This window comes from Mustela nigripes, chromosome 6 (genome assembly GCF_022355385.1).
Source record: "Mustela nigripes isolate SB6536 chromosome 6, MUSNIG.SB6536, whole genome shotgun sequence".
Taxonomy (NCBI): domain Eukaryota; kingdom Metazoa; phylum Chordata; class Mammalia; order Carnivora; family Mustelidae; genus Mustela; species Mustela nigripes.
In genome coordinates this window covers 52637968-52659329 of record NC_081562.1, presented here as the reverse complement: position 1 = coordinate 52659329, position 21362 = coordinate 52637968, and the positions used below count along the sequence as shown (strand labels likewise).

The 21362-nt window shown below is 38.8% G+C and overlaps 1 protein-coding gene across 2 annotated transcripts in view; it reads right to left on the bottom strand.

Annotated features, from left to right (window-relative positions):
• Positions 1-302: 302 nt before the first annotated feature.
• The window catches only part of A2M (alpha-2-macroglobulin), a 39410-nt gene continuing 18350 nt past the window's right edge, over positions 303-21362 (bottom strand). For both annotated transcript variants that reach the window (XM_059402571.1, XM_059402572.1), the window contains exons 16-33: positions 20387-20554; positions 19806-19914; positions 18289-18409; positions 17444-17672; positions 16591-16705; positions 16074-16195; positions 15661-15712; positions 11601-11684; positions 11147-11323; positions 10746-10833; positions 9142-9298; positions 8566-8640; positions 8000-8180; positions 5538-5761; positions 3424-3642; positions 3168-3295; positions 1933-2023; positions 303-407 (exon numbers count right to left, since the gene is read on the bottom strand). In XM_059402571.1, coding sequence (XP_059258554.1) covers positions 318-407; positions 1933-2023; positions 3168-3295; positions 3424-3642; positions 5538-5761; positions 8000-8180; positions 8566-8640; positions 9142-9298; positions 10746-10833; positions 11147-11323; positions 11601-11684; positions 15661-15712; positions 16074-16195; positions 16591-16705; positions 17444-17672; positions 18289-18409; positions 19806-19914; positions 20387-20554 — 2430 coding nt within the window. In that variant the 3' untranslated portion in view covers positions 303-317. The remainder of the gene's footprint in view (positions 408-1932; positions 2024-3167; positions 3296-3423; positions 3643-5537; positions 5762-7999; positions 8181-8565; positions 8641-9141; positions 9299-10745; positions 10834-11146; positions 11324-11600; positions 11685-15660; positions 15713-16073; positions 16196-16590; positions 16706-17443; positions 17673-18288; positions 18410-19805; positions 19915-20386; positions 20555-21362) is intronic.

The following is a 21362-nucleotide window of genomic DNA, read 5'->3' as shown; positions in this document are numbered from 1 at the left end:
CATTGGGTTTCTTTCTTACATTACTTGATATGTTCAAAAATAGGTTATGGACATAAACACATTGTGCAGAGAATTTTTGTTTATGAGGTCCAAGAAGTATTCATATTCCTATATTATAATAGTCAGTTTTTCCCATAGTCTTACATGAATTGCAAATAAAGAAGAGGAGAGTATTTACTGGAATTAATATTAGAATGCTCAAACTTTTGCCATGGAGGTGATGTCTCCAAAATGCCTTCATTCACTTTCCTTAGGATAGGATTAATGTATCTCCCTTCAAGAGATTATTACCTGTATATTACCTATATTTTTTGCAATTAGATTGGCAGGGCTCTCACCTTATCCAGATAAATCAAAACATGGTTGTTGCTGACTTCTGTTCGGCTCACATGGTTAGATCTTTCAAGCTGAAGAAAATTAATACATCACAAATGTTAATAAACATATGAAGTCTCTGGGAAAACCAGAGAAACGAAGAATTTTTATTACCAAATTAAGCCTGAGGGTAAAGTTTCTTCACGGGATTTTTGTAAGTGAAGATGATGATGTTTTTACATAAAAAAATGAGAGATAATTGGGATGCAGGGTTTGATATTAGTAGGACACATGACCTATGTGGAAAGTTGATGTATCTGAAGAGAAGTGGAACAAGTATCCTAAACTTGGGAATTTTCTGTATTTCGATGTTCGATGTACATTCTGTTCCTTCATGAAGGAGGGTTTTTCTTAAGACTTTTTTTTTTGCTTGCTCTTACAGCAATCTCATTTTTCTTTGAACTTCTGTAATAATTAGAGTTAATATTTATTGGTCATTTTTGTTTATTGGTCATTTTTGTATTTTTTCCACTGGTGCATAAGCTTTATCTTCTTCTTTTTTTAAAAGTTTTATTTATTATTTATTTAAGTAGCCCTCTACACCCAATATGCGGCTCAAGCTCATGACCCTGAGGATCCAGAGTTTCATGCTCTTCTAACTGAGCCAGCCAGGCGCCCCAAGCTTTATCTTAAGTGTTTAAGCTCCATGAAAGCAGGAGCTTGTTGACATTCTTCTTCTAGTAGATGTGGCTCTTGGAAAAGAGCTGTTTGTAACATGAAACAGACAGTCTCTGTGGGTGTCATCAAAGCAGTGGACAGGAAGCCTGCTGGAGTTGGCAAGGTCACCACGTCTGCCTGGAAAGCTCAGGAGGCTCAATGAATATTATCCCTAATGCCTGCCACCCCAGTCCTAACTAGCTGTAGAAGAATGATCACAGTACTGTGTGTCTCAATTGGCCATTTAAGTCTAAAAGGAAGACTGGTTAATGATAAAATGATAAAAATGTCCCAGAAAACCTTGGAGGGAAGAGAGAATGTTTTGTGGATCATTCATTTGTGTATATGTGTGTGTGTGTGTGTGTGAGTTTTAACTTATTAGTTTTAAAAACAAGTACTTTCTAGTGGGAGCAACTTGACTAAAATATCTGTCAGTGGGGTGCCTGGGTGGCTCAGTGGGTTAAAGCCTCTGCTTTCAGCTCAGATCATAATCCCAGGGTCCTGGGATCGAGCCCCATATCAGCCTCTCCGCTCCAGGGGGAGCCTGCCTCCTCCTCTCTCTCTCTGCCTGCTTGCGATCTCTGTCTGTCAAATAAATAAATAAAATCTTAAAAAAAAAAATCTGTCAGAATTTTGAGACCCCCTAAAACAAAGTTTAATGAGGGAAAAAACCACACACATTAAAAAACCAAAAAACCTGTATGCAAGCATGTTTTATGTTATATTATGTTATATATATATATATATATATATATATATATATGTTATATTATATTTCTGACTTTGGAGAAAGTATTTGTGTTTGATAGAAGTTACTGAAAAGATATTAATATTTTCTTAGTCCAGAGACACCTAAAACATTAAATAAAATAGAGCCTCCTGGACATACGTTAGACCTACCATTTTCACTGTTGGTTTCAGGGGAATGAAGCCGGACACCATCTTCGCGTCAATAATCACCATGTTGGAGGCAGGACGACTCCCGGTGTAACTGAAGATTCAGGGAAGAAAGGAGTTAAGGTTTTCTGTGTTACTAAATATTCTCCTTTTCTATGCCCAGAGCAAGCCCTCACTGCCCTCAAAGGTACATGGGAAGTCTTCCTAAATGTCCTCCCCAAGCGGAAGCATTACAATCTCCAGGGAATGTGTTGAAGCCACAAAGACCAGGCTGTACCGTAGGTACAGTCAGGACTTCACGTGTGTGGACTTGAGGCGGCTCAGTTTGAGAAAGCATGTGATGCAGAGCTGGGTCTGAGACCTCTAATTTCGGCCAGTTATTTGTGACATATACTTTAACTTTTTTTCCTGAATAGTATCCCCACCCAGGTTAGAATATTCTTGTAGACAGATACATTTTTTGTTAGCCCTGGAGCCATCTGAATACTGCTGCATATTTATCTATTTTTCCCCCAAATTGTTTATTTTGTATATAATCTGAGATTTATTTATTGCCAGCAGGAATTCTAACTAGAGAGTCACTACTTCCTTCTATTCATGCTTTTCAAGAATTCTCCATATCTGCCCTGGATAGAGCAAGGATGATATCAAATATCAAAAGGTCTACCATTACAGCCTTATTAGAACTGCATAAAACTTACAAAATATAAAGTCCATAAATATAAGACTGAATATGTTAGAACACAGAGCTATAAAATGAGATTGGCTTATTGGTCGACTGATCTTATCATTTTATGGTGCATCCTGCTGAAATGGTCAGTATTTACATTCTATTACAATATTCTATATTACATGTACATGTACATACATGTACACATATACATAGAATATACATTTTATATTCTGTAATAGTATGAAATCCGAGAATGAATCAATGACATTCATATTAAATCAGGAATTCAGGTCAGAGGCAAGGATGAATGTTCTCCTTTTTTAGCTATTATTGAGGGGAATTAACCTTTAAATAATGAGGTTCGACAAGCATAGATCCTGGAGACAGGACATACCATGAATATATACCCCACCACAGAGAAATTCTGTATGAACCCGAGGACACACTGCTTTTTCAATAAACGTAGTGCAGATATTTATGGACATGCTGCTCAGCTTAATGACGAACTCCAGTAAGAGGACTGGTTGTTCTAACCAGAATTAGATGATTCAGGCAGAGGTCTTACCTGACATTCAGGGAGATCTGGAAGCTGGTGTGGGCTTTGGGTCCATCACAACTTTGGGGCAGAGTCTGTACCTCCAAAGCAAATGGGAACTCTGCCTTTTCTGGCAGAATATTGTATCTCAGGGATGTCTGTGGAATATCAAAGACAAAAATCTGTGTTTCTCTCTTGTCCTCCCAATTTCCTCAACTCTTTCTCTGACTTGCCTTCTCCTCTGCCGAGTCAGAGATTAATGGCTAATGTGGACCAAGAGTCTCACCTGGAGGTAGACACAACCTTCTCCTGTCACTGTCATGGTATATTCCTCAGGCACCTTTGGCAGTGAGGTCTGCTGTAGTAACAGGCGGTTGTCGTCGTCCACTTGGAATTTGGTGACAAGTGTTCCCGAATGTTGGATGGTCACCTGTGTGGGCTTCCCAGTCCTGGTGAAGGTGGCTGCTCCGTATCTGGACAAGGCCTGGAGAGCCACCACTGTGTCCTGGAAGACAGGAGTGAGAGAACCTGCGTAGGCTTGGTAACCTTCTGAAGCCCAAAGGCCCACGTCAGCCGCCACTACGGGGGCCTTGATTCCCTCTCTCCGGCTCTCCTCACTACTTAAATACTGGAGCTCTAATTTCAAGATTGATTCTAATCCTTAGATAGAACCATAACAGTCGCATATCTGCTTTAGGAGAGCATTTTATTTCTCAGAAAATGAATCTTTTTCTATCTATAAATACTTGTGGGATATGGAATGTGGAAAATATACATGAATTGGAATCAGTTATTGGCATTAGTTGTTTGCCTAAGAGGTCGTACTTGGTAACTGTGGTCATACCCGCCACCACTCAGCCAAAATTCAATCTGGCTCTCAGCCCAGATGAAACTCTGCTCTGCAGTGAGGTCAGTGCTCTGAGGAAGCCCAAGGTCCTTTGCAGCCACGATGAGGGTCATGCTTAATTATAATTACTTTTGGCTCTCCCTTTTTTATTGGAAGTCTGGATTCCTCCCATCCCCACATGTCATATTCTCCATTGTCATCAGCACTGAACCTGAACCTGAATGAGTCTTTAAAGAACAGATTTCTATTTTTTCCAGGTTTTAAAAGAAATTATTTTTATTAACATATAAAGTATTATTGGCCCCAGGGGTACAGGTCTGTGAATCATCAAGCTTACACATTTCACAGCACTCACCATTAAATAATAGATTACTAAGAAAGAATGGCTTGTAATAAAAGTATTCAGTTTTTTCCATTCATTTGGAAAATTAAGAGATAAATTACAATGGAAAAAAGATGGGATGCCATTTTGTCACTTTCTCTTTCTCTTTTAGGTTTAGCCTGTAGGGGCTAAATTCTCTGAAGATGAAATGACCTGCTGTGTACATATTGATGAATTTTTCAAATATAAGATTATAGAGTTAGGCTTAGGATGTTGGCCCAGTAAAAAAAATTCTTCATGCTCCTGGTGAACAGATGGTTGTATAGTAAGAGGTGAATAGTAGAAGTATAAAATATATCCACTTTAAAATAAGCCAGTTAAAGGGGACCTACAAATGGAGAGATTTGCAAGGAGAGGTTATTGGGTTTTGAGCAGCATTCCTGGGAACAGTTTGAAAGGTACTTTTGAAAGGCACTCTTAGAACTTCCAGAAGATTCCAGAAGGTAGGTTTTTTTTTTTTTTTTTGGTTGCTGTTGTTTTTTTAAAAATTCATTCTGCTGTGGCCATTGCATACCAGGTCCCATTTCTTTAGGGAGGTAGAGTTTTTATCGGGAGGAGAAGTCCATGATGGTAACAAGGATGGGGTCCCAGGATTGCAGACATTTTCTTTTTAGCCCTCTTTGAATTTCATTTTTCCTTATTTCTCACTATTCCTGAATATTGTAATATTTACCTCATTCAAGTTATTCTCAACTTTAGTTTTTCTTCTTGAGTGTCTTTATAGCTTGTTCAATTTTTTTTAAAAATTTTATTTATTTATTTATTTGTCAGAGAGAGAGAGAGAGAGAGCACACACAAGCAGGCAGAGTGGCAGGCAGAGGCAGAGAGAGAAGCAGGCTTCCCACCAGGCAAGGATACTGGGATCATGACTCAAGCCGAAAGCAGCAGCTTAAACAACTGAGCCACCCAGGCGTCCCCAAAACTTTTTTTTAAAAAATATTTTATTTATTTATTTGACAGAGATCACTAGCAGGCAGAGCGACAGGCAGAAAGAGAGGAAGGGAAGCAGGCTCCCTCCTGAGCAGAGAGCCCAATGTGGGACTCGATCCCAGGACCCTGGTATCATGACCTGAGCTGAAGGCAAAGGCTTTAACCTACTGAGCCACTCAGGTGCCCATCCCAAAACTTTTGTTACCTAAAGGTGAAGTGAAAGGTTCTGGGAAACACAGACCTGGGTGGAGGAGAAGCCCCCGTGGGAATTCTGTTGCTTTGTGATCCACTTCACGATGTGCGAGGCAGAAGTCAGCTCCTCTGAGGTCGGGGCAGGCTGGGCTGTGAGGTAAGCCAGGAGCACATAGGATGTCATCTCCACCTCAGCTGAGGGAGCCGGAGGTTTGTAAAAATGCCCCACTGGTTCCCTGGGTTTCTGAGGTCGCTCCCAATGGACAGAACCCTCTGGAAATGAGAAGAAGAGATTTATGAGTGACTACCTATTCTTATTTAAGTGAAGTGAAAATGCCTAAGGCAGAGCTGAAGTGAGGAGTACACTCTTAACCGTATCTAGACGCTTTTCCTTCTGTGTAAATCTGAACTTGGTTTGTTTCAGTTAGGTGAAGGCAGACATGTTGCTGGAGTCAGAAGCCCACAGCCGTCAGTTTCCATAAAGTTGCCGTGGTTGGGTTGTTGGGGAGAAAGAGCAGAGCAAGATCCTTCACCAGCTGTGGGGATTTCCTCTTTTTGATGTTAATCAGACCTTATCTAGGCTTTGTTAAATTTTCTATAAATTTTTCTTTTTTAAATTTTTTAAAAAATTCTTTAAAAAAAAGTTATTTATTTGACAGAGAGAGGTCACAGGTAGCCAGAGGCAGGCAGAGAGAGAGGAGGAAGCAGGCTCCCCACTGAGCAGAGAGCCCGATGCGGGGTTCCATCCCAGGACCCTGAGATCATGACCTGAGCCGAAGGCAGAGGTTTAACCCACTGAGACACCCAGGTGCCGCTCTACAAATTTTTCTATAGAAGTTTCTTGTGAGGATCACAGATGTTATGAGATAATAGAGTTCATACTCCTTAGGCCAGAAAAAGTACATAATCCTTAAAATACCAAAGGCTAATGAAGATGGAAAATAATAGGAACTGATTTACGCTGCCTTGGGAAGGAAACTGCTCTTTGGAGAGCAATTTGGGAATATCCAGCAAAGAGGAAGATGTGCTAAGCTTGCTAATCAGCAATTCATTTCTTGGAAGTGTAGCTCAGAGAAACACACAGGTACAAGGAGGCATGTTTGTGAGTGTTCATTGCAGCGTGGTTTGTAATAGCCACAAATAAGAAACAAGAAAACGTCCATGAGGGAGAGACTCCTTACTATAAATCATGACCTATGTATATATCGTGAGATATTATGTGGCAGTGAAAATAATGCATTAGAGCCACAGGCACTCATATGGGGCCTCCTCTTCCCCCAAGGTTCAATGTCAAAAACAAAAGGCAGACAAACAGGCAAGAAAACAAGATGCAGAAATACTCAAAAGTGTGATACCTTTATGTAAAGATGAGGAACACATAAAAATTCCAAATATTGTTTAGAAATAGGTATGTAGGAAAAATAAAGAAACCCAGGGAAATTATAAGGACAAATTCAGGATAATGGCTACCTTTTGGGGTGGGATTGGTACACAGGGAATTTTTCCTGCACTGGTCATTTCGTGTTTCTTAAACTGGGAGGAAAGTATAAAGTGGTTTACATATCTAAAATATTCCCAATACAGTTTAAGGATAAGCAATTAATGGCACTGTCAAGGGTGAAAGGTAAAATATGTTTTACTGGATAAAATATTATTTGCGTTTTTACTTTCTATTTCTTTGACCCCTCATATAGACCACCGCACACATAGAAATATCGTGTGAATATGAATAGATTTGTCAACATTATCAGACTTTTGATATGAGCATAAAATACCATAATTTATTTGTGAGGTGACTTCCTTCACTCTTTTCTTATGTTTAAGAAGGTATGATGCACCAGGAAAGGACTGGGTGTATCTTAAGAATGGCTATTAAAGGGGCACCTGGGTGGCTCAGTGGGTTAAAGCCTCTGCCTTCAGCTCAGGTCATGATCACGCGGTCCTGGGATCAAGCCCCGCATCCGGCTCTCTGCTCAGCAGGGGGCCTGCTTCCTCCTCTCTCTCTGCCTGCCTCTCTGCCTACTTGTGATCTCTATCTGTCAAATAGTAAGTAAAAACTTAAAAAAAAAAAGAATGACTATTAAAATCACAATAGGTAATCCTGTCACAGCACTTACTTGTACCATATTATTTACTAAGTGCTTTGCTTGTATTCATTCATTTAATATTGACAGAACCCTATGAGGTAAAGACTATTATCCGCATTTTATCATTGCAGGAACTGAAACACAGACATGGTAAGTGAGTTGTCCAAGCCCTCGTAGGAGAAGACGCTTTGGAGCTAGTCTCTAGAGGCTGGGTGTCTCACTACTACACTACACTGCCTCTTATTTTTTGATGTGTGACTTGCTTAAGAGAACCCAGATTTTACAGTGATATAAATAATATAGTAATATAATGATATAGTGAAGACAGGGGAAAGGGGTCACAGGATGTAGGTGTGGGGGTTCTGCTGTACGGTTCTTGACACAGAGAATGGGGGCGGGGAGAGGACCGCAGATGTGCGCTCACCTTCCTTCACGGCTTCCTCATGAAGGGAGCTGAGTACGTCTCTCCTCTTCTCCTGGTTACCTGCCAGGGCGAAAGCGTAGGCCAACAGTGCCTTGGTGTAGACATGCTTTCCATGGGGTCCTTCCTTTGCTGACTTCCAGGCTGACTCCAGGCAGAACAGGGCATTGCGGACAACGGGGTGCTGGGGTGGGGAACAAGGAGGGAACCAAGGAAGCACAGGTCAATTTCCAAAGGCATGTGTTCATCTCTTCTCTTTCTTGTGGATGGAGAGAAAAGTATCTTCGTGTTATCATGACATTCATAAGTCAGGAACACAGGCCATATTTTTAGAATTCATTTTGGGTGTGTATATGGCAGCAGTGGGAGGTTCATAGGGGAGAAATAGCATCTCTGGGATGGTGTCAATCTTTCTTAGTGGATTGTCCAAATTTTCTGCTGATCTGGGAAGCACCATCCCAGGCATAAAAGGAGAGCGGACACTGGACTTTGAGCAGAGGGCTGGTTCTGACAGCAGGGCAGCGATGTCACTGCATCTAGAACTATGCAGGGGAGGGGGTGGTACCTACAGTGGCAGGGAGAGGAATCTCCAGAAGGGCAATGGTGATGTAGGCAGAGAGGGTCACTTCGTCTTCCACTCCACCCTGTAAGTGAGAGTCAGAGGGTGAGATCAGAGTAATTTAACTTCTGAGCACGCTCTTCACCAGCTCTTTGCCTTCTGCTGTGTCCTGGAGTTTATCCCGATTCAGATTCCTCCCCATGGGGCCAGTTACCACAATCAAGCTAAGTCCCATCCCCTCTTTCTTGGTACTATCCAGGTTTCATTTATTTATTTTTTAGTTAGTTAGTTACCTTTGCTAAAATATTCCTATATTATTACCTTCTTTCATCCTTGTGGACATCATAAATGGACAAATCAAAATCTGTTAAGTGTCTGCCTTCGACTCAGGTCATGATCTCAGGGTCCTGGGATGGAGTCTCACATTGGACTCCCTGCTCAGAAGAAAGCCTATTTCTCATTCTTCCTATGCTGCTCCCCCTGCTCGTGCTCTCTCACTCTCTCTCTCCCAAATAAATAAATAAAATCTTATTAGAAAAAAAAAAAAAACAAAAACAAAACCAAAACGAATGTGAGAACACCTCACCTTAATGGCATTGTTGAGCAGAGACCCGGAACTCCTGAAACAACCATTGTCCTTCTGCTTTTGGGAGAGCCAGATGAGGGCTTGGGTGATGTGTGATTTCTCGATAAAGACGTAGTTTTGAGCCTGGGCAAAAGTCTTCATTACAAAGGCGGTGAGCCTGAGCAGGGCGGAGGAGATGATATTTATGTTGTTACAATAGTTTTATAACTGTGGCACAGAAAAAGCTTCCTATGACACTGCTTACATTGATGTGAGTCATACTCACATTCCTGTGTATTTAGAACTCACATCGCCTTTAGACTGCTTGATTCGTTGGCTACATCTAGTATTTCCTTGCTGACTCATTTTCTCATTGCTACAGAGAGTCTAAGAACTTCTTCTTCTTCTTCTTCTTTTTTTAAAAGTTTTATTTATTTATTTGACAGATCTCAAGTAGGCAGAGAGGCAGGCAGAGAGAGAGGGGGAAGCAGTCTCCCTGTTGAGCAGAGAGCCTGATGCAGGGCTTGATCCCAGGACCCTGAGATCGTGACCTGAGCTAAAGGCAGAGGCTTTAACCCACTGAGCCACCCCATAAGAACTTCTGATGTTACTTGTTTTGATTTATTTGAGTAAGGCTTTCTTCTCTTTAGAGATTTCCTTCTGTAGATGGCAGAATCTCCTTACTTACAAGATTGAATAAAAAAAAGAATAAAAAAAAAAGATTGAATAACTTCAAACTGCTTTGGTCTGCCTTTGGGATTTTATTTATCCATTTATTTTTAAGTAGGCTGTACACCCACCTTATTGCCCAGCACAGGGCTTGAATTTGTGACCCTGAGATCAAGACCTGAGCTGAGATTAAGAGATTAAGAGTCAGGTGCTTATCTGACTGAGCCACCCAGTGGCTCAATTCCATGCTTTAGGGATTTTAAAACAATGTTGCTTGTCACTGGGTTCTCCTCTTTTCTTTCTTCCTATGAGTGAATTTATTCATAGTCAAGATGACTGTGATCTAAAAACATTAAAAGCTGAAGTGAACATGGTTTATCTAGAAGTTAGAGGATATGTTCACTGGCCATATATTAAAAAACTCATGGCTATGGGAGCTATTCTAGAAAAAAAGTAACCATTTAAAAAATAGCTGTTTCTGGGTGTCAGGGTGGCTCAGTCAGTTAACCACCTGAAATTAATTGTCTGACTTGATTTTTGGCTCAAGTCAGGATTTCAGAATCATGAGATCGAGCCCCACGTTGGAGTCTGTGCTGAGTACAGAGGCTGCTTAAGATTCTCTCCCTCTGTCCCTCCCCCTGCTCGTGCTCTCTTCCTCTTAAAAAACTAGCTGTTTTAGAAAGAATACCTTGATTATTACTAACTGGATGAATTTGGGGGACAAACCTAACATATAGTTGAATGTCCCCTTTTCCGCTTGTTACCTTGCTATATTTGTCAAGTATAACCAACTAGGGCTCCCTGCTCAGCAGAAAGCCTGCTTCTCCTTCTCCCTATGCTCATGCTCTAGAGGTTTAATAATACATATCTGATAAGGTTACTGTGAATGTAATTGTGATAATATATGTAAAGAGCTGGTAAAAAAATAGGACCTCAAAGAACTGTCAATCACTTACCAGGTATTGCCCTCATTCCTGCCATATTTCTCCCCAAAGGTGCTATAGGAGCCATCACGGTGCCTGTAATTCAGCTGCCTCTGGTAACCTGAAACGGAAGGTTAATGAAACAATATGACAGACTGTGTATGCTGCGGCCAGAGAAATTACTAAAATGCTTTGGTTTCTCTTGTGATATTTCTTAAATTGTGCTGTCCTATGTTACAAGGTTCTGCATTTTAAACATTTATTAGAGGCTGGACCCTGGATAATCTTAAAATTAACTGTCCTTCCTATCATAGTAACTATGATACTATGATTCGCTAACATATCATAGACTTGATAAGTAACTCAAGCCTATTAGGAAATCCAATCTATTGTTAAAATGACACTGTGAAGTCTTCACTCATTTAATCACTCACCAGTATTGAGGTAGCCAATGGCCTTGGACATGACTTCTGGAGTCAGCTGTTGGGTTTTATTTAGATAATCCAGAACATGGATGTTGGGAGCGAAGAGGACCATATTCTGTTCTCCGCAGCCATAGGGCATTTGGAGGAGATTTTGTATGTTTTTCATGGCAGAGCCCAGTATGTCTCCTAGAGAGTGAGAGAGATGGGATGTGATAAAGCTTATAGATTATAATCTATGTGAATCATTAAGAGGAAATGAATAATTTTAGGAAGATTGAAAAATAAATATTTTTAGGAAGGGTGAGCTGTCCAGGGACAGAAGTATGATTGGGAACAATACACAAGTCCAGAGAAAGAGGGAAAAACCAAGTTAATATTACAATTGTGATTTCGAGTATTTATGGAAAAGGAAAAAGGAAAAACTATCAATAGAGCAGAATAACTCACTAGGGCTGGAGCTTACCCAATACGAAGGTGAAGGCTCGAGCAGAGTCTTCTACTACATTCTCTGGCAACTTCAAAGATAATTGTTCAGATACCTCAGCACCTAGAGAAATAATGGAAATTATTTCTGACATGTATGTCTTGAAGAGCTCCAAACCCAGAAGCCAGAACTGTGCCTTACACTTAAACTTCTGAAAAGTTGTCACTCTTTTAATATGCTTGTTTAAAAAAAATATATATATACATATGCACATATGTGTGTGTGTGTGTGTGTGTGTGTGTGTATTTATCTTAAATGTGTACGAATGGGAAACTGAGATTTCCAGAAATTCTCCTTCCTCATCCCTCTTTTCCCCCATATGTAGAGTATATTCCAAAAGAAGGCTACAGATTGAGAAGTGTCCATGATGTTGTGACTCTGTTGTGGTCATCCTGTGGCTAGCATGAGATGGTTATCCCAAGATGATCTCTTTAGTGTTCATCTCTAACCTCTTTATTCAACAGTGTAATGAAAAAAACACTAATGTATACACAAGCAAAGAAAAAAATCTCTGAAAGTTCCTGAATTTTATAATAATGCTCTGTCCTCACTGCCATCAAATTTCACCAGATATGAAGATAGTATTTTTGTGGAAGATGTGAGAGTGTGGGGGGTGAAGATGAACAACGTTTGACTCACTGAAAATAAAATAATTGCTGGTGACAGGCATATATGTACCGCCGTTTTAGTACTGGTAAATTTCAGGATAATGAAAGAAAATTTAGTATTTATTTTCATGCTGCCTCCCTTCCTCATGAAATTAATATTGAAACTTTTGTCAAAGAGTACAAAATTCAAAAAAAAAAGGTACACAATTTCAGTTATGCAAGAGGATTATGTTGTAGAGAACAGTGCCTACTATTTAATTTAAATTCAATTGATTAACATACAGTGCATTGTTAGTTTCAGAAGCAGAGCTCAGTTTCATCAGTCATATTTATATAACACCCAGGGCTCATTCTACCACGTGCCCTCCTTAATGCCCATCACCCAGTGACCCCATCCTCCCATCCCCCTCCCTTCCAGGAACCCTAAGTGGGCTTCCTGCAGTTTTTTTTTTCTTCAAGATTTTAAGACAGCACAAGCAGGGGAGGAGGCAAAGGGAGAGAGAGAAGCAGACTCCCCACTGAGCAGGGACTGCGATGTGGGGTTTGATTTCAGGACCTGGGACCATGACTTGAGCTGAAGGTAGACGCTTAACTCACTAAACCACCCAGGCACCCCTGTTTCCTCTAGTTAAGTCTCTTATGGTTTGTCTCCCTATCCCATTTTGTCTTATTTTATTTTTCCCTCCCTTCCTCTATGATCCTCTCTTTTGTTTCTTAAATTCTACATATCAGTGGGATCACATGATAATTGCTTTTCTCTGACTGATTTATTTTGCTTAGCATACTACCTTTTAGTTCCATCCGCATTGTCGCAAGTGGTGAGATTTAATTTTTTTAATGGCCAAGTAATATTCCATTATACATATATATATACACCACATCTTTTTTTATCCATTCATCTGTCGATGGACATCTGGGCTCGTTCCATTGTTTGGCTATTGTGGACACTGCTGCTCTAAACATTGGGGGGCATATTCCCCTTTGGATCATGTAATTTATATCTTTGGGGTAAATACCCAGTAGTGCAATTGCTGGGTCATAGGGTAGCTCATTTTTAATTTTTTGAGGCGCTTCCATCTTGTTTTCCAGAGTGGTTGTACCAACATACATTCTAGAACAGTGCCTACTATTAACAATATACTGTACACTTAAAAACTTGTTAATAAGGGGCACCTGGGTGGCTCTGTGGGTTAAGCCTCTGCCTTTGGCTCAGGTTGTAATCTCAGGGTCCTGGGATCTAGCCCTACATTGGGCAGAGAGCCCACTTCCCTCTCTCTCTCTGCCTGCCTCTCTGCCTACTTGTGATCTCTGTCTGTCAAATAAATAAAGAAAAATATTTATTAAAAAAGCTTGTTAATAAGATAGATCTCACATTAAGTGTTCTTATCACATAAAAATGTAGTAAGAGATAGAAATGTAATACATACTTATGTATGTATTATTTATATGTTAAATAAATTCATTCATTCAAAAAAATAAGAAAACAGATGCCATAAACAAAGGTAAAAGACAAATTGCCAAGCAAAAAAAATTTGCAACTTATTCAATAAAGAATCAATGTAATACAGATGAAGCAGAAAAAAAGACAAATCACTAGAACCTGAATGGTCAAAGGATATGAAGTCATTCATGAATATGTAAAAATAAGCTCATATTCACTTGTGAGTATAGAAATTAAGATTGAAACAACACTATTTTTCAGGAAAACTGAAAACTCTGATGGTTAAAGATGATGGTGATTGTGCAGGACAATATAAACTGGTGGGAATAGTAACACATTTCGGTAATAAAGGAAAGGTTTTTAAGTTCTATTAAAATTTAAGAATATATATGTTCCCTCTTAGGAATTTCACATTTTGGTATCTACCTTAAATATATTTTCATGTGTTTATAAGGAGGCATTCATTCATTCATTCATTCATTCTGGCAAATAGTTAAAAAAATTGAGCAATAGCTAAAAAACAATCAGAACCATGATATATTGATAGTACGGAATTAAAAGGGACTAAAAAAGATTACCTAGTTCTATAATTTAATATGGCTAGATTTCTAGAACAGGTTGCTCAGTAAAAAGTTATAAAATGTTAGTTATAGAATGGAACATATACCATTTATAAAAATCACATATATATAAACAAATTCATGTGCATATTATTTCTAAACATACATGGATGATCATTAAAGTATTGACAAAGTTTCCCTTTAATATGAAGTTTTTTTTTGAAAGATTTTATTTATTTATTTGACAGAGAGAGAGAGATCACAAGTAGGCAGAGAGGCAGGCAGAGAGAGGGGGAAGTAGGCTCACTGCTGAGCAGAGAGCCCGATGTGGGGCTGGATCCCAGGACGCTGAGATCATGACCTGAGCCGAAGGCAGAGGCTTAACCCACTGAGCCACCCAGGCGCTCCTGAAGTTTTGTTTAATCTTGTAAAGGAGAATGTATTTTTATATTACATGGGCAATTAAGTTAATTTTAATAAAACTACTTGATGATTATCCCTAGATACACAAGAAATAAATAAAAAGAGCTCAGTGATGGAAGTCGTACCAAGATAAAAGGATTTGGTGGCAAATTTACTTAAATGTAGAAATAAGGCTAAACAACCAGGCAATTATGTTTTTAGAACATATTTTATATATTTGCAGTCTTGAGAGTATAATAAGCATAATAAACAGAACTGTTCATTATGCAAACAGAAGAGAAATATATATATAAATATTATATAAACTGAATATTATATAAACCAAAGAGAAAGGCAAAAAAAAAAAAGATATATGATATTGATTTGACATTGTTTGAGGTGAGAACATATTGTGCTGATTAACTTTCTTAGTGTATCAACATTCTGTGTTTTTGTTTGGACTAGAACACTTTCCACCAAAATAAATATATCTTCTGCTGTGAGTTTCTTTAGTATCTTCTCCAAAGACTGATAGAACATTAGGTACAAGATTGGCATCAAACAAATATTGATATGACAATAATGGTATAGGCTGAGACTATTCTTTCTTTAGGACACAGCATGGTCCCATTATCAAATGCTCTTGCCTATGCAAAACTCAATATTGAGGTGGCTTGAATTTGTTTCAATTTATTCTGTAACTAAATAATCAAGGAAACATTCCTTTTGGCAATATTCATTTGATTCTACTCACTTTCTATGTAACCACGTCATACATGGAAGGGCATTTGAGTGTTTGTACAGGTGCTATAACAGATAAAAATTTGGAAAGCATGGGCTAGGAATAGTCTCCTGATCAAATTATGTGGTTTCTCTAAGAACTGCTTCCCTCATTTATCAAATGGGTCAATGGTTCTTTGGGTCTTAGCTCATAAGGAGGTGTAGGAATAAGATAGAGGATTCTCTGAACTTTAAATATTATAGAAACTTTAGTCAATGCTATTTTAATTATGATGAATGACTCTTACCTGATGGGCAGAGCAGGGAATTAAATGTTGCTTCCTTCTCTAGTCCTTCAGGCTATAGGTGGAAAGAAAGAAAGGTAGAGGTGAGAATGGACAATTATGTTGATAGTGGAACCACCAATTTCCTGATCAGGAAGAGAAGAATTGGAGCTGACTTCCAAATGTATTACATAAAGAATCGATAAGTATAAGCAATATGAAGGAGATAGGTTGATAGAGTAGAAAATGAGGAAAAATTATGTAAGTATCAAGAGAGAAAGAAAGATAGAGACTGAGAGATAGAGAGAGGAGAGACTATTGTGAAATATTCTGTGCTTATGTATTATTTAGCCCTTCTTACCTAAAACTTGGAACCTTCAACGCACCATTGTTTTTATTGGCTCATGGTGACCTATCGAATGGGTAGGCTTACTTACTTCAACCAGCAAGGACTTAATAATGGTGTCCTTCTTGCCATATTCAGGGACCACCGCCACATCATTCCCACATATCTCTTGAGATGCCAGTGCCTCTGCACTCACGGTGAAATTCACATTTCCTAAAAAAGGGGCAATACTGATGAGTACCATCTCCTTCTTTTGCCATGCCTCCAAACCTCAAGATTTATGAGTGCTCAATCCTTATAAGCTTTTTTTTGTGTGTGTTTTATGAAAACACAGGAGCAGGAATGGAAGCAGCATCAACTAGAGGCTAGTGACCCTGAGAATCCAAGGCAGAGATAGATGGAGGCAAGCGAAGGGAGGGGATAGTCTTCTAGACATCCTAGAATAAAAGACAAAGGAAAAAGTATCTACAAGGCAGTGGCAACAGGGGTGATGTGTGTGTGTGTGAGGGGCATGGTCTTTGCCTGAGGGAAGTAGCACTAGATGTAAGGATCCAACTGATATATACAATTCTTGAGTAGAGAATTGCCTCTAGGAGACTATTACTCACCTAACACCTTTGGCCTTATTGCCCAGGACATGGTTTGCCGGCTACAGATGCAGTGAGGTGCCTGTTCCTTCTCCTGGACTAGGAATGCAGAGTTCAGGTGTAGGTGCACACTAACCTGAAACCACAGAGACAAAGAGACAGATTAGAGGGAGAAGGGAACCAAAGGTAGAACGGTTTGAAACAAAGCATATTGGGGGACTGCTTAGATATTAAGTTGCCTAATATTGAAACTGATCTAAATATAAACTGACTACCTAACAGTGGATCTGACATTGAAATCTTTGTATTTTAATACAAATAATCTGCTCTTTTGTGGGGTGACACAAGAGGTCAGGAAAAGTAGAACGCCTCTGCCTGTGGAACTTCTACTTCTTTGGCCTGGGATCTTGAACATTCCCTCAGCTCTCCCAGCAAGAGTGTTCAAGATTTATAAACTGTTATGGGCTCAGCAGAGGTAAGATGCTCATAAGTAACTTTCAAAGTAAGGTTTAATCTAATTAAGCTTTATGATGATATATAAAAGTTAAATATATGGAATGTACAAGTCAAAAACTTGGATCTAGGACATGAGAATGAAGCCTACTGATTTTTGTTCACTATGTCAGGAATCTTCATAGTGTGCAAACTTCCTAATCTTATGGGGTTGGGGCAAGGGTCCGAGGCTTGTTTGAAGTGCGAGTATATGGAAATCTCAGCAACCATAGCTTCTATCACATCTGAGTATCTCTGAGAGTATTCCTCCTCGGGTAAGAGCCCGTTATACATAGGAGTTTGTCAGTATTTCAAAGAATAGGATTTTTAATTTACTTGACTGCCATACATTGTGTTCAATTTAGAAAAGAGAGGTCTTTACCACCATGCATTTGGGAAGGTAGTTGAAGACAGTGGCCTTGAGTGTGAAGGCCTCTCCGCGGATCACAGAGTAGGGCATTGTGAGCTCCACAAAGAAGGGCTGGAAGGCTCGGAAGGAGGCAGGAAGAGAGAGACCAAGTCCAGTGTCATTGGACAGGCAGAAGGCCCCTGCCTTCCAGTCCGTGATGGTATCAGGGACAGTTACTCCCACTTCGGCCACTCCTGATGAGCTGGGGAGGATGGCAATGTGAAGAACTGAAAGTGAGCAGTTAAGGAAATCCTTTCTAGCAAGAGAATCCCTATAAATAATTCTATTGTCATGACTTATGCACCCAGTAGAAATGTCAATAAAAGAGAGTATCATCAAAGTGGGAAAATTTAAGAAGTCCTTTACTTCCAAATCTGTTTTCAATTCTAGTCTTTATCAGAATTTCCTATAGACACAGAATTATAGCATTTTCTAGTATAGACACTATTCTTATGAAACAAATATGTATTTTGAGATTGCTCTTAAATTTTACTCTTTAAAATACTGTTCTAATGAGGGCAGGGTTTTTAAAGTTTTAGTTCTACTACAATGGTGTGTAGTTGGCCTGACTGATTCTGTTTTTAACTCATGATTGTTGGCCACTGGAGAATCTCTTATAGGTGTTAGTCTCTGCAGGGCCTGATCATATTTACTCCTTATTCCTATTTTCTGGAAGTCTTAGAACTAACTGTGTGCAAAATTTCTTAGCTCTGATGCAATGTGTCTAAGAGATACTTGGATATTGAAAAATTGGCTAAAAATGGGAACTTGTGAGAAGTCTATATCATTGCCTTTTATATATAAAGAAAGTTACTTACTCTAACACCACCAAGTCCCAGATCCACGTCTCAGGGAAGTACTTTCGCACAGTCTCTGGGGGAGCCTCGGAAACAAGGGCCATCTCCATAAATTCATTGCCTCTTTGCAATCCAGATACGACTATGGTGGGTGAGGGGGGGAGACAGAAATAATAAATACGGCAGATAAAGAGATTATAATACATGCTACAAAAGAAATAAATAGGGTGATGGAACAGACAAGAACCAGGAGAGGATGCTTGGGTGATAAGGGAAAGCTTCTTTGAGGAGGTGGTATTTTTGCTGAATCCTGAAGTCTTAGGTCAGTTCTAAGTGAGCTGGAAGAAAAGAATCGCAAGCAGAGGGCAGAGCCCTAAGAAGGAGCTTAGGATGGTCTATGGAGTAGAAAAAGAGTCCTATGTGGTCATTGTGCTCTGTCTCAAGAGGCAAGTGATAGGAAGTGTGTTGGGAGGAGGACAGGACTAGTTCCCATTTGGTGTGTTCCTCTGTGGGATCAAAGAAACATCATACCCAAACATGAAGACAATGGCTCTGAGAAAGTTTATAGGAGTGGGGGATCAAGGATTAAAAAAATTCTTTATTTCCACATGTGCCAGAAAGTCAGTCAGATTTTCTCATCTATTTACCTTCTGTTAATAGTGTACTGGTAAATATTCAACAATCAGTTCTCTGAAAAAAATTTGTATATCACAGCCCCCCACACCCTCCCCATATATATATATATACCTTGTACATATGTAAGTTTACTATAAATTCTACTGTAAAGGATGGTAGACTTTTATTTATAAATAATAAAAAAATATAATAATATTTACTTAAATTCCATATAACCAGTTAATTTTCACCAAACGCTTTCCTTGATTTTTGACACATTCTCTAGATGTACTCAACCTATATTCCACCATGATTTGACGATATCAGTCTAGAAATAAATGTAAAGTATCATCTGATTCACCAGTAAAGTAATCCATTTCATTGACAAATGAATGTGACTTCAACATGAATACTGGGTGCTAATTCTGGTAATTAAAGGGCTTCCTTATCTAACTGGTGAGAATGTAGTCCCAACTTGTGAATATTTCTGTTTCACAACAGATAAGTTTATACTTATTCTCTGGAAATTATCTTTCCTTCTCAACCTTGCCCATTCCCACATCTCCATTTATTAGAGGGAGTCATTCTTTTATGAATGACTTTCTTGATTGCTCAGTCAGAATTAACCCTTTCTTTCATTTTGCTTATCTGCCCTTCTCTCTCTCTCTTTTTAAAAATGGAAGTATAGTCGACACACGATGTTACTGTACCTCTCAGAAAACATCTTAGTCTGCCTCATATTCTCTCCAGCATGCAGGGGCTTGACACAATCAGAAATTTGGAGTTTGTATTGCTCTGTGATCTTGAGTGAGAACCTTAATGTATCTGAATCACAAGGACTTTTTTGTTAATTTTATCACATTTTATCTTTTAAAATATTCTTTTATTTGACTCAATGTATTAACTTTTATTATTTTTTTTACCTGGAGAAGCCAATAGTCTTTGAGTTGAGTGTGCTACTATGTTTTCAGGCTGTGCACATACTTTGGGTTTGTGAATCTTTGTGTTGGTGAACACTTTTAAGCCCATATCCTGTAAAGGAGATTATCACTTAATCAGCACGTAAGTATTCTAAAATATATACAGGCATATATTTCATTGCATTTCACAAATAATTCAATTAACTTAATACTAAACTTTCAATGTTCATATCTTTAGAAGGGATATTGGTATACATATGGAGGTAATTTTATTCTGTTGTTAAAATTCTTTTAACAGTAATATTTTATATATATGATCCTTTATAAATAGCACCAGGCAATGATTTTTAGGAAAACTGAATTAAAAAAATTAAAAAAAAAACACTTGATTACTAGTCCAAAAAATTCTAGCCCTGGCTCTGTTGCTATTAGCAGATCTGCACCTATTAGTGACCTTGGAGAGGTCACCTCTCTGTGTCCCATTACCTTCAATTATGACATGAAGGCATTACAATAAGTACTTTTTTCACATATAATATTTTGTAAATCTTCAGAACGGATCATCTAGTGTATAAGGAATTTACCTGTAGGAAGCTATACATATCTTTTTCATTTGTATTTGTTACCGGGGAATACATGACCCCGTTGATATAGACATTTTGGTGATCGATACAATCTCTATCATCTTCCTTTTGTTGATTCAAGCTCCCAGGGAAACCGGTGAGGTCCTTCACAGGTAGCAGGTTATAAACCTGTACAAATGCAAAGGACAAAAGGACAAACTTATTTGTGGCTTATTCTTCTTAAATGCAAAGAGAAAACAATAATCACCACCAGTCTTTGAGCACCACTGTCACTTCAGTTATTTACAGATATGATTTCAAAGCTGTTTTTAAGAGTTTTAAGAGAAAAAAAAAACCTAAACATTCCCATCTGAGTACTCAAAGACCACAATAATTTGTTACACAGTTCAGAGGCAAACACTAGACTCCATACTGGATTAGAATAAAATTTTATTGAGATAAATTGATGTCTGCTGTATTTGAAACAGTATAGTATAAAACTTCAGGTTGATAGAACGAAATGATGGCTTTGTCTCTCCTTCTGGTTCACAACTGACCTAGTGTGTAACAAAGTTAATGAACTTATGTTCTAAACTGGCACATGAATAAGTGTATGTCCTATATGTAGGGCAGGATAGTATTTTCTTAGGTATTATTCATGGGAACAAAATGCTCCAAATCTTCACACAGTACATAAAATACTGGAAACGATGTTTTCAAATTCATTTGAAAGGGAAGGGGAAGACAGATGTAAAAATGCTGATAGTGCACTGTGTTATATTCAGAGGAGTTTAAAACTGCTTGGTCAAGTAAATAGGGTAATGGAATTAAATGCTCTCTCAGAGGTAGCTGTCTTACTATTCCCCACCTCCCTGCTCTGCTATTTTCTCTAAAGCGTATTATGTGATACTATCTATCTCATCTTTGGAAACATAAGTTCCATGAGAGCATGGCTTTTTGTCTTTTGAGTAGGTTACTACTAGATCCCCAACACTTC